General features: G+C 37.5%; 2 protein-coding genes across 2 annotated transcripts; both read right to left on the minus strand.

Annotated features, from left to right (window-relative positions):
• Positions 1 to 2,772: 2,772 nt before the first annotated feature.
• On the minus strand, positions 2,773 to 4,257 carry LOC140763716 (transcription factor MYB92-like). The gene is made up of 4 exons (XM_073102031.1): positions 4,188 to 4,257; positions 3,795 to 4,063; positions 3,052 to 3,690; positions 2,773 to 2,965 (listed from the first exon to the last, which is right to left on the minus strand). Exons 2-4 carry the CDS (start codon positions 4,052 to 4,054, stop codon positions 2,938 to 2,940), a joined length of 927 nt encoding a protein of 308 aa, XP_072958132.1. The 5' UTR covers positions 4,055 to 4,063; positions 4,188 to 4,257; the 3' UTR covers positions 2,773 to 2,937.
• Positions 4,258 to 11,555: 7,298 nt separating this feature from the next.
• On the minus strand, positions 11,556 to 13,309 carry LOC140763715 (F-box/LRR-repeat protein At4g14103-like). The gene is made up of 3 exons (XM_073102030.1): positions 12,224 to 13,309; positions 11,994 to 12,146; positions 11,556 to 11,910 (listed from the first exon to the last, which is right to left on the minus strand). The coding sequence occupies exons 1-3, from the start codon at positions 13,193 to 13,195 to the stop codon at positions 11,623 to 11,625; spliced, it is 1,413 nt and encodes a 470-aa protein (XP_072958131.1). The 5' UTR covers positions 13,196 to 13,309; the 3' UTR covers positions 11,556 to 11,622.
• Between the last annotated feature and the right edge of the window lie 442 nt (positions 13,310 to 13,751).

Raw genomic sequence — 13,751 nt, forward strand, 5'->3', positions numbered from 1 at the left:
GACATTATTACTCTTCTTAATTTATAGGGGAAAAAAAAGATCGTGATAGTTCACTTGCAACCTGTCCTATATATACTTCCGTTAAAATAAACAAGCAAGATGTACTAGCTTCAAAGAAATCTTAGTCTCCCAGTTTGAAGATTGAAACTAATATACTATTGTTTCTTAGGTTTTGACCTGAAGGTATTTGGTGGGTGCCATAACCAACTTTAACTAACATACTGCAGAAAACTATAATCTGATGATCATGAATGACATCTTATCCTTTGTAGAGTTTGAAGAATGAGGAGCAGATTGTCTACAGCTCTGACTGCAGGAGTTTTCCAGGACCCTGCTGTGATTTAATAATCAGATTCTTTTCCTTAATTAATTTGTTTGGAAAAGTGATCCAGAAAATACTGAGAAGGTGGCCATGTTGGAACGCAAGGACCGTTATCCTGTCATATCGTATTTGGACTGTTAGAAATATTAAACCAAATCCAAGATTAGTTTTAAGATGACTACTTCAATGTATGAACTGGATCATATGGAAATCATCTTCCCCACCTGCATCCGAATTAATTTTGCAAAGTAATCTTTCCTGCATTGTTGTCTACCAAACAAGAAACTTTAATTTTTCATAATGATCAAATGACCTTAGACCAGATATCTAAAGAAAAAGCTATTCAACTTGATATACCTATCCTTTACGCAAACTGGCGCGATTACTGAACAACCAAGTAACAAAAAGATCATCTAGTGTTCGTGTCAAGCGCTTCGAGCAATACTTTTCTTTATTGACTTGTCTAAGAGAAACAAAAGCAGACCTAATTCAATTCATCTGTCTGTAGTGAATGTAACACTATACCTAATCTCTTTTTGGAGTCCTAACGCATCATATTGGGAGCCAAATTTGAATCTAAATTATATTTTGAAGAGGTCAGAATGAAATATCTTGATAGTTTTTTAATCCTTGAAAAGTTCCAAATTATATAAAATATTGATGATAGTATATATCTTTGATATATTTTTTTTCAAGCATTCTTTCTACTATAATATATCATTTCTAGGTGACATTGTCCATTTCTGTTATTTAGGTTAACACGGCTGTACAGGGACAATAACATACTATATACTAGTGGGTCTGAACTGCAATAAGTAAACCTTTCCTTTCTTCAAAATTTTCCAGGATACGATCAGGAGAAGCAATTCTTATTCTTTTCTAACACAATTGCTGAAGCTTTTATTGTGAAATACTTCAACATAGGGAGAAGATATTATTAATGCAACCAAAGTGATTCATAATGCTCCTCGAATACCCTTAAGCTAGAGAAAAATCCTTACCTTCAGTGGAATATTTCATATATCTTCCAAATTATATATCAATTAGGTGGCCACATGTCCCATATCTGCCTTCCCTTTAAACAGGATAAATTTTACTCTCGCAAAAGGCCTTTGCCTTTTAGATTGTCATAGTTATTATCTTTAATGGCAGTTAGCCTGGTTCTCAAAATGGTCAAGTACGCTATCCTTCCATTACAAAGATTGATGTAGTGGTAGTGCTGGAATGTAGTAGTCTATTCATATGATTGACAAAGAGAGAGGGTAATCATGTTGGCTTCTCCTTCTCCACACTCATATGATGCACAAAGATGAAGCTTTAGGGTATAACTCAAACCATATTCTTTGTGGGTAGGTAACTTGCTTCTTCTCTATAGGCTAATGGCTTACCTACTGCTTATCTTGTTATCCTTTAATTGCAGATAGTCTTGCGTTAGTTAGTAGACTAGCTCATTCCAATTCCCATACAACCCTCAAGAGAGAGGGAGAGAGAGAGAGAGAGACATATTGAAGAAAGGAATCTGTCCATGAGAGTAAAATAAATAGTTTGACTCTTTAAACAAGCAAAGTTAGCCGGGATGATTGATCACATCAGTACTGTTTCCTTTCGACTTTTGCCAAATTATGTCCAATCCAGTGCGGAAGTGTATCACAATTTCCATCCTATTCTGGCCCAGGAATATTATACATCTCTTAACCTTACAGTTAATGATGTCCCTTTATGATTAGATTTAATGTCCTTATTTCCTTTTCTTCCACATCTCAAATTTAACTAGTCCCAGAGATGTAAACTAATATATGTTTGACATGAATTAGGACTTTTTTAAAATGAATAAATAAAAACAAACCCATCAATTAAAAGGCAGATACAAAGTTCTGACACCATAGCCAAAATGGATATGAATTCAGGGTATCTTGATCCATCCGGCAAAATTAGAGAAGAAAGATACTTGGGGATGAATAGCAAGCTAATCAGTTGCTTGCTCTATAAATGTATCATTTTCCCTTTCCCTTTTCTTCCAGCTTAGTAACTTTAGGAGTATGCTATTAACTGGTAACTCGACTGTGTATGCAAAGGTGAGAGGAAAGAGATGTCATCAGGATGAGATCACCCTTTATTGTTAAATTCCACACTAACTGATGAGGACCCGCCACATGCACAAGAAAACCCCAACAACTTGGAGGTTTTAATACTAATTTTTCCACACTAATTATAAAAGCTACACCACGAATGGCTTGTGATGAGAGAATTTAAACCATCCAACCATTTGTAAGCCTTCCAATTATGAGGACTGACAACTTCAACTTCTGTCTCGTGTCACAATCAACCTCCTACTCCAACTAACTAGTTTTTAAACACACATAAATTTAGTTTTATTATAATTGTTTAGGCATGGGTCATTCTCAATCTCCACCACACAGTTTAATTTGCAGTAGAAGCTCATCACAAAAGTAAGAAAAACATTTTTCTGAATAAAGCACAAATAGTATTGTAGTAGATACAAGTCATGGAGTACTTTTAAATGAACCATGTGTTTTTGTACAATGATTTTTTTTTTTGGGTGCTATTCTAACTGTCCACTCATTTCAAACTCAGAAGTTGTTAGTTATCTTCATCTACAATGAGCCCAACCGTGCTACTTGGCTGTAATATATAACAAGCAATTCATTAGTTACTATGCTTCAAGTTCTATTATCAATAGAGAAGAAGAAACAAAATAGAGGACTTACTCTAAAATGTCTTTCCAGCCAAAATCATAGTGGTCTGAATCATCTAGACTTGGTACTTCCATAGACTCGAGCGATAACGGTGCATCTGAATCGGTAGCATCTCGACCTATAAGCTCGTTGGCATCCTCAGGAGAGGCTGATACCAACGAAGGGGTGGAATAGGCACTTGAATTGTCAACATGAGGCACCAATATTTCTTGTCCAAACTCATGAGGAGAAGCATTTAAGTTGCTTGGAGGATAAAAATTGTTCAAAGTCAACAAGCTGGGAGCTGCCTGGTAATTTGATTGAAACATGTCGCCTAATTTGTAGCTTTGTAGTGGAGCACTAGCCAATATATTAATAGTTGCGTCTAAATTTGGTGCAGGAGTAGAAGTGCTCAAGACTTGAAGCATGTTTTGTAGGAGCTGAAGCTTGGCTAACTGTGTAGCATTATCCAACTCGATGGCCAAACTGGTAAGGTTGGTTGTAGAACAAAGGATGTTAGAAAAGCTGGTAAGGAGATTTTGATCGGTTCGCGGCTTATGCGTGACCGGATCGATGCCCATGAGGAGGAGCTTCTTCTTCAGATGAGTGTTCCAGTAGTTCTTGATCTCGTTATCTGTTCGCCCCGGTATGCGGCTAGCAATTGTAGACCACCTGAAAAGAATCAAATATGTATATATTAACAAGAAATTTATAAGATATATGTTCATAATTCAATAAGAGCATGATATGAATAGAGAAGTGCGAGTGATGACTACTTGTTTCCTAGGATGGAATGGAGGTGAATGATAAGGTGCACTTCGTCTTCGGAGAAACTTCCTCTTTTGATGTCGGGCCGGAGATAGTTCGTCCACCGGAGACGGCAGCTCTTGCCGCAACGGTTCAACCCTGCTCTCTTAGGAAGGCTCTTCCAGTTCCCCAAGCCATGGTTCTTGATGTAGTCCTTGAGCTTCTCGTCCTCCTCCTGCGTCCATGGGCCCTTCTTTACGCCGTCCTCTTGGCTAGGAGATCTCCCCATTAATGATCTCTTCAAAATAATTCAAATCAATCATAACCAAGGTAAGAATACATAAATAATTAAATAAAAACATAACAAGAGAAGATAGATAGATAGATAGATAGATAGATAGATAGATAGATAGCAAACCAACCTGAAAGTAGCTAGAGAAAACTGAGTGGTTATTTGGAGAGAGGAGAGAGAGAGAGAGAGAGAGAGATAAAGAGGGAGGTTTATCGGAAGATTTAGCCAGGGGTTAATGCTGGTTTTATAAGAGCTTGGCTTGACTCAGTCTCAGTTTTTGTTATTTCTTTTCAACGTTAGCATTACTTGAGTCGAACACGCAAAGAGACATGCAAAAATCTATCGAACATATATTAAATGTGTCATAAGATACTATAAACAAAGTGGTTTCACGAGTTCCCGTACGGATATATTAAATATTCTTCATAATTGTATCCTCTTTATTATATGTTATCAAATATATATATATATATATATATATATATATATATATATTTACGATGGCCTTAATGGACTCTATATATCTGCAATAATGTTGCTGCTGTTAAATTAATCATGACTAATAATTAGCAGCAAGTTGATGAAGGGAAGATAATGCATGATTGATATAGAAGGGAATCAATACAAGATGACATTAATAGGAAACGAGAGATGGAGGTTGCTAACACAATGATGTGATATAGTGATAGTGATGGTGATAGTTTACATCAATTTAAGTTCCCAGTTACAATCTTTTGGCTGGCCTTTTAATTGGATCCGGAGGATGATCCAAAACTGTCTTGATTTTTGTCCGCTTAAGTGTCTACAAATTCTTATTACTCCACTGGCTTAATGGCATTAATTTTTTTTGCAGAATGATCTCCAAATTAGAAATTAGAGGTGGTGTGCAACGACAAATTTAGTAGCTTCTCCCAAAAGAATCGAATAAATAGTTGATTCATCGAACAGTGAAACAGAGGAACAAATAATTGATTCCTCAAATAATAAATATTACTTTCTTACTTGTATGTTTCAAACTTTTTTCAGTGCAACTGACTTGATAGCTTTGCCTTCTCTAGCTGAAAATCCTGACTTCGCCACTGGTCATTATCGTACCTATGATAAGCAATTAATTATCCATCAATGATTGTTTTTTAAGGAAAGTTCACAGACTAATTCATATTATTAGTTTTAATCAAATGATTACAGCTCGATACAAGGGCAAAAAAGGGAAATGAGGTAAGAAACCTAAGAACAAGCCTCAAATTTGGTTGTATTACGGTCCGACTACAATAAAAATGAAGTATCAAGAATAAATATTTAAGCATAAAAAAAGGAGATAGAAAAATGCTCTAAAATAAGCCTCTTGTTTGGCCAACTGCGGCTGCACTACAGATATAATGACATAAGTTTTGAAAGATTGAGCTCTCAACAATGGAGCAAGCCCAAATAAGAGTACAGGCTTATTAGTGACGGAATCCAGCGATCACAACGAAATCACTTGAAGACTCCATTTGAGCAATCTATAAAACCGATAACAACACCAAACACAAAACAACAAAAGAAAGAAAAATAGCAAGGGGGTGAGAATGATAGCTCAGTCGAATACATCCACAAAACTAAGAAACAATTTTCTTATAGCATAGATAAAATCTATAGAACAGGATAACGGTGGTAGAGCATAAAGCGAGGTGAGGCTGTGGCAGTCAGGCAAGGGTGATTGCGGCTTGCGTGGGAGGGCTAAGACCATGGTAGGCAAGTTCCACGACAGTCGGCGTGGACGACAGTACCATGGAAGCAACGCAGGCAAAATCCATCATAGTCAACGTAGATGATGGTGATGGCGTGGAGGGTCGAGGATAGGACTAGGGTGTAGATGACGGAGTTGTAGAAAGCTGAGGAGAGAACAGTAGTGAGATAGATGGCGAAGACTAGGTAGATGGCGGACAACGACTTCAAAGGGGAAAGGAAGAAGAGATAGCAGTGGTTAGTGTATGACAATGCCGGGAGGAGGAACATCATACTTTTAGTGGGGAGAGAAGAAAAAAGAAGGGAAAAGAGGAAGAAGGGTGCTTGCCTCCCCTAGCCTATTGCTAGGGGGAGGGGAGAGGGAAGCCTCACTGGTGGCAGCAAGGGAGATGACCTATTAGAAGGGAGGGAAAGAGTCTCTGACGTAAGCTTAGAAAAACAAAACAAAGCCGGTGGTTAGGCAAATGCCCCATTGACGAGTGTCTATATAGAGAAATTCAAGTTTGATCAAGTTTTGATAAAGAAGTGGGAGCAAACCTCTTCATGTGGATTCTTGTGTTAGAAGGACGACCACCTATGCGCTAGTAAACGAAACCGAGCTTTGCTGCAACCAACCTCTGGACTATGCAAAAGAATCGAGGCTAAGAAAAGGTATGCATAAAAATATTTGCTCCAATGCCAACCCTAGCCTAAGGCCAGTGTAGAGAGGAGAAAGCCTTGCGGGAACAACAAGGGAGAAACTCCCTCTAGGAGGGAGGGAAGAGGGTCTTTGCACCAAACCCTAGAAGAGCTATCTATCAATGGATTCAATAGTACTTTTAATATAAGAATTAGGATCTAATTAATCAATATTATGATTTATGTACATGTTTGATCCAGTCAGTGATTCAAATCTTTCAGAAGTCTCATTAAGTGGTTAAGTAAAAAAATAAACTTTTCTAACATGTTAAGTAGAAATGCCATCATTCTACTCATCATTTTCGTTGTAGGACCTTAAGTCTTCAACCACTTTATTTCATTTTCCTCCAGTCGATCTTGGCCATTGATCTATAGTTTGTGAGTTCACCAAACAAAATAAAAGTAGCTAACTATTCAACCTCTACAATATTGTGTGGACTTAGATAATTATACCTTAAAAAGTTCATTTGCCTAGTTAAATAAATCTCTCAGACTAATCTAAAGTCTTTTCAGCTGTTCTCATTCAAAATCGTTCTACATTGTGTCACCAACGCTTATTAAACTAAGTGTTAGGTTGAGAGAAAAGAACGAAAAAGAAGACCTCTAAATTAATACTCCACATAATCAAATAATGTATCGAGTATGTTTACTTTTATAAGGATTTCTATATGTCTATTGGAGCTAATCGTAAGGACTTAGTCTCATCAAGATAAATGAAAGATTGTAAAGCTCAATATTAGCATTGGGGTAATCTTTCTAGGTGTAAGGATGAGTCATGTGAAACGGAAGAACACCTCATACATGAGTAGGATTGAAAAGGAGATTAGCATTAAACACAGATTAGATAGTGATTTTTAATTACACTTAAGCTGATCTATCCCCTGTTTCTTGTTTACTTAGCTTCTTAATTTCAAGTTGTAGCAGATAATCAAAATTCTTAATTAGCCAGAGCATACGTATTTGTAATAATATTGAAGACTTCTCTGCGGGATCATTAAGTATCATTTACAATAATACAAATGAGATGTCACCAACGCAAAAGGAATTTTTTTAATGCCGTTTGTAAGGAAGAAAGCTGATACTTTAATAGTGTTAAGACATCTATATTCACATATATGTGCAGGTTTATGGATAAAATAATTTTGACTTAGATTATCTTCTTTTCTTCCCTTTTAATACTGCAGATGCTTCTCAATGTATGCATGCATGTGGTATATCTTGTCTAATAGTCTTTACTTGAGAATCAAGACGACAATTAGTTTTCGTTGAGATGTTACCACCATCGAATTTCAATAGCATCGGTTAAATGGGATACTTTAGGTTTCAACTTCTCTCTCAAAAAAAGAAGTAATATTGCATCCAGAAGTCTCCACTTCTGTTAGCGAACTTTGGCAAAATATTCAACAGTTATCAGTCTCAGAAACTTCCTACAAGCAAGAGAAATGTTTCTTTAAGAACTTGCTTCTTCAACTTCCCTACCTGGATTAAGGGCCTGGAATAAGACATGGAGGCTAATAAAGAAAAATCCTTTTCAATCATAAGAAAATTTTGTACACTTTTTTGCAAGTTGACTGAAAATAAACCAGAAATTAATTATTTTTTGCAGCTGTAATCTTGCCTTCCATGCCCAAATGATAAAATTACTACGAATCTAATAGGTCTCAACTTTCAACCTTCCATGTCTCCCTCCAGGAAAGGACAAAGCAATTTTTCCTTCCATCAGTTTGTCTAATTATGTTGCTTCTCAGACTATTTTCTTTCACTATCTTGGTATTCCAAGAGCAAAAACGAAAAGAAAAGAGAAGAAAAAACAAGAAGTAGTTGTATTTTAGCACTGCAAGAGTAGTTCTTAGACTGTGTATATACGAAAAGGTGACACCTTTGAGGAGATTAATTACATGACCCATTTCAGTATACTAATCAAGGATGAGGAGGATATGAAAGTGTGTGTTTTCTAACTATATATTGGAGTAGCATCTTTACAGCCAAGTGTCGCAGGTAAGATACATTGCTTCTTTAACACTTCTTGACATGCCAAAAGTATCCACTGATTTTTTGATGGTGAATCCCACTTGCGCAAGTTGTGGAGTAGTTTTCGCAGGGAAAGTGGACAAGCTGATCTGGAAACTTACTCAAGCTTTTATCATTAATATCTTCAAAGATCTATCTCACTAACACAAATCCATAACCATTTGCTGTACTTAAATATTCTTCATTCAGAAACATCTTTGTGGATATTCTTCCATAATCCTGAACTGTTAGCAGGTTGCATTCATACAGTTGTACCCCTTTGGATCTTAGTCCAAATTCTTTCAGTTAGTGTAGCCATGGCACATGCTCACTAGCATGTTTCCTTACACGCAAATAAAATAATGATTATGGGCACAGTACACTGCAATAGTAATTTCTTCTCAGATACTGTGCTTATGATATATGTGATAACTTCCAGTCTGACATAATCTGCAAGTGAACATCAGAGCTACAGTTTATTCGATGACAAATTTCTAACAAGAATGCAATTAAATTCCTAGTTATCACTCCAAAATTCCATTGCCAGAACTCGCTCGAGGCCTTGTCAACATGGGAAGACTTTATGTGGACGAACTGTGGAGCAGCTCCAGATATTGGGACCAGTTCAACATTGTTGATCTAATCTCATTTTGGCCTACTTCGTCCATTCTTGATCCAAAGTTCTGCATGCAGGTGGCTAAGAAGAGACTGTTCCATTAGGGAAACAAACACATGAATGTTTTCATGTGTCCTTATCCTCTGGTATTGCTTTCTTCTCTGTAGCTTGATTATAGGGATAATTATTCTTGGGCCCAGTTCAGCATTGTTGATCTAATCTCATTTTGGCCTACTTTCTTCTATTCTTCGTCCAAAGTTCTTCAGGCAGGTAGCTAAGGAGAGACTATTTTCAGCCAATTCCACGAGGAAAACAAACAAAATGAATGTTTTCGTGCGTCGTTATCTTCTGGTATTGCTTTCTTATCTATAGCTTGAGTATAGGGATAATTATTCGTGGACCATCTGAATTATTTCGCGTTTTTCACATAACCTATCCTTTGGTTTTTAGTTTTTTATGACACATTGAACCCATAACTAAGAAAAACCTTCAAACATTACTTCTATTAGATTTTTTTTTTATATTATATTAAAAATGCATATGAACATTTTTACTCTTAGTTTAAAGGAAAGAAGAAAAAGAAAGTTAAAACCATTGAGGGTTAATAACACTCTATTTTATAATGTAATTTTTACTATCCGCAAATCGAGCTCTCTGATTTAGCGAATATGTGCAGAAAACACCATCGATTAGATTTGAACTAACATCATTAGAATATTCCATTAAGTAGAGATATTTTATTTCTAAAATAACCGAAATGCTCTTATTTTTAAAATGACTAAAATATTATTAGTATGACTTGGTTGATAGTATTTTTATAATTTTTTAGTTTAGTTAACTTGACTTAGAGATTTGGTTAAGTTTAACTAACTCATCTAACGGTCGGATGTTTTTTACATATATTTACTAAATCATAGGGCTCGATTTGTAAATAGTAAAAATGTATGGTATAAACCATAATTTAATTAAAAGATAGGATGCAAATTTCTCAACAAAAAAAAAAAAAAAGAAAATTTATATACATCATTCTATTTTAACAAAATTATGGTTTACCCTTTATATTTTTTATTATTTATAAATTGAGCCCTATAATTTAAGGAATATGGAACATGTCTGGGCATATATAAATATTCCATTAAATTTAATTAATTTTTAAAAAATGGCCAAAATACCCTTGAGTTGGAATGGGTTAGATTAGGTTGGGTTTGGTTGGATTGTGTTAGGTTGGGTTTAGTTGAGTTGCGTATAGATTGGATAAGTATAATTTAACCAAGAATATTTTTATAATCTTTCTAGAATAGTTAACTTAACTTAATAATTTAGTTAAGTTTAGGTAGCTAACAACAGAGTATTTTCTATACATATTTACTAAATCATAGGATTCGATTTATAAATAGTGAAAATGTAGAGTGTAAATTATAATTTCGTTATAAGACAACACATCATATATAATTTTTTTTAAATAAAAAAAAATATCCACCAGATGTATGTGAAAATAACAATAAACCAAAGGGTATTATTAAAGTTATCCTTTGATTATACAAAAATTCAGCAGTTGTATAAATGTAAAGCAATATACTTAAATTCAATATCAACTGTTCAAGTTGTAGCAAAACATGCAGTGCATTCATTCATTATGGCAACCAATCTTTTAACGTCCAAGAGCATAGGAATATATACCAAAGGTACAGTTCAATGTAACAAAGTAACAGCGCTATGAAAAATCTACAGATTAGATCTTCTTGGCAGGATATATATTCTGATGACTAGGTAATCAATGTCGTTCGAGAATTTTTCAGATATTAGTACTATTGCTACAATCTTGGTTTAAAGGGCCCATCTCCATTTCTCCAATATTATCCTCTTGTTGCTTATATGCAATGGTCAATTGCTCAAGCATTGTCTTCCATTCTTTCTTGTGAACAGCAGCAGATGCTTCACTCCTCTTTCTGATGATATAGCAGAATAATGGTGTTTGGATGTGGTATTCCTAAACCTAATTAGCTATGCTCATTTCTTAAATTTGAATAAAGTAGCTTAAGAAGAAAGTGGGTCAATTCCATTGAGATGTTGAGTTTAATACTTCCATCTGATTACAGCACTTGATGGCCATACCAGAAGAAAGGTCCTGTAATTGCCTCCATAAACTGTTTAATTAACCAATTTAATTTGCAAGAACACATAAATGAAATTCGAATTCAATTTAAACATTTGATCTGTACAGAGGTAAAAGATTACATGATGAAAAAACAGTACAATGAGAGACAAACAATTGTACTATGAGGATCATCAATGCATTAGACTTCTTGACATTTTTTAGTTGCTCAGAAGAAACTCAATAGATAATCTTGCACTAGCTATACCCTTCTCTCTTTAGTGCAACAAGCGAGACACTTCCATTGCCAAAAAGAATTGTTAGAATTGGTGTATTTGCGAACTCTAATTAGAAAAACACGACAAAAAAAGTATACAAAGAGAGCTCTTTCCCTACAAGGTGGAAGGATTCACCAGAGAGTAGTAGAACTGTCAACCCTCAGATGTCCGAATTAGTCATGCAATATTCAATAGTAACATCCCTGGATGCCCTCCGGAACTTTGACACCTTGCGACGGAACTTGCCATGCTCAAGGCCATCCAACAAAGGTACAATGGTCATCTTCTTCAATGACCGGGCATTCTTCAGCATAAACTTAACCAATTCTAGTCCACTTTTACTCCGATCAATGTACTCCATCCTAACCCTCTTAAGATGCCTCAACAGCCCCTTAGTTTCCACCTCTTGTTGCTCGCCGGCCAACCGCCATTGAACCAGCCGTGAGAACTGCAACAATTCAATGCTAGCAGTATAAGACAGAGATGAACAAGATATCATGAAATAGATTCTAAGCCTATGATAATTCTTACAGCGATAGATATTGTAAGGTCTTCCACACTGGGGAAGCTCATGAGCAGTGGGGCAATTTCTCGAACACCTTCTCTAGGTGATGCCATCACCAACTCCAAGCGCTTGACGTTGTCCTGCCGGATCTCCAACAGATCCTCCGCTCGACATAGATGCTTCACAACCAACAATATCAATTCCAACCGCCATAAAATGTATAAGATTACCAACAAAAACTATCAGATTCTTATACCTGAATGCACCAAGGGGACAGCAACAAACACCTGGAATTCCCGACCAAACCGAGAAGCTTAACCAGACAATGTCTACATTCCTCGTCGCTCTCCCGCAATTTCGACGGCTTCCCCAAATCCAAAACCACCTCGTCCAAATCCACCAAATCCTCGAAGTCGTGCTCGTCCGCAACTCTGCCGGAATAGCTCAACGTCCTAAGACGCGGCGAATCGGAAACCCTTATCCGAATCGGATGCATCCAATCGCAGTTCTCCAACCCTAACCTCTTGAGCCGCGGCGCGCCGACGACGTCGAACACATCGACGCGGCACTCCTCGACGAGGAGCTCCTCGAGATTCCTGCAGCACGAGATGAGCTCTCGCAAAAATGTCCCCTTTAGGAGGGAGGCCGAGGCGAGATGAAATCGCGTGAGGTTGGTAAGGGAGGAAGGGGACGGGAGAGGAAACGGGTAGTCGCATAACTTGAGGGTAAGGGAGGACAAGGAGTCGCAGGAGAATAAGGAGTCGGGCAGCCGCATAGATCTGGCCTTGGGGAGGACGAGCTCTAGGTGCTCGACGCGGCGGGCGACGGCGGCGGCAAGCCACGTCGGGACACGCGGCTCGGAGCCGCTGTATCCGGCGAGGGAGAGGCGGAGGCGGCGGAGAGGAGCGTCGGAGGAGGAGAGTGAGAGGGTGGAGTCAACAAAGGAGATGAACAAGGATTTGGCGCCGCGGAGCGGAAGGAACAGGGAGAAGTCGAAGTCGAGGCAAGGGGAGGAAGCGAAGGTGTAACGCCATTGGCGGGAGAGGAGGGAGGTGGATACAGCTTCTTTGGTGGGGAGGAAGGAGAGAATTAGGGCTCGGATGGAATCCGGGAGGAAGGAGATGAGGTCATCGCCGCCTGCGCCGCCGCCTCCACCGCCGCCGCGGTCGTTGTCGTCGCCGAAGTTGGAGAAAGTGGGGAGTCGTGGGACGAGGTGCTTCGTCCTCATCCTTCGATTGGAGGAGTGGGGTCGGTTGTTTTATCCCACGCACCTCTGTAGAAGGAAGTACACGCCGTAGGAAAAAAGAAAGAAAGAGAAGGGAGTCTTGGTGTCTGCGTTGGGTTACAAGTAAAGAAAGAGTCTACGAGTAGATAGATGAGGGGTGGAGATTAGAGTTGCTTCTTCTTCTCCTTCTCCTTCTTCTAATCTATTTAGGATTTTTAATTTAATTTTTTTTTTAATTTTTTTTGTGAGAAATCAAATTTGTATGGGGGAAAATGCGATTTAATTTACCTAAATTTTACAATGGGAACAAGCATTTTATTGTAGACCTAAAGAAGGAACTCAATACATAATGGCATAATACCCTATCATAAGAATTTGATTAATTAGAACTCATATTGACCTAATTCTTGGTTCACAATCGCACTCACGGCTTCATATTCGCCGCTACTAGTCAGCAGTACGCGATTAACAAGCAATGTCGATATCACAATCCAATCTCTTCAACTAAGAGACCAAAAGAAAGAAAGCACATTATTTACAGAAATAACTCCTCAAGCAT

Source organism: Typha angustifolia, chromosome 7 (genome assembly GCF_048772165.1).
Source record: "Typha angustifolia cultivar Huaian chromosome 7, ASM4877216v1, whole genome shotgun sequence".
In the NCBI taxonomy this organism is placed as follows: Eukaryota; Viridiplantae; Streptophyta; class Magnoliopsida; order Poales; family Typhaceae; genus Typha; species Typha angustifolia.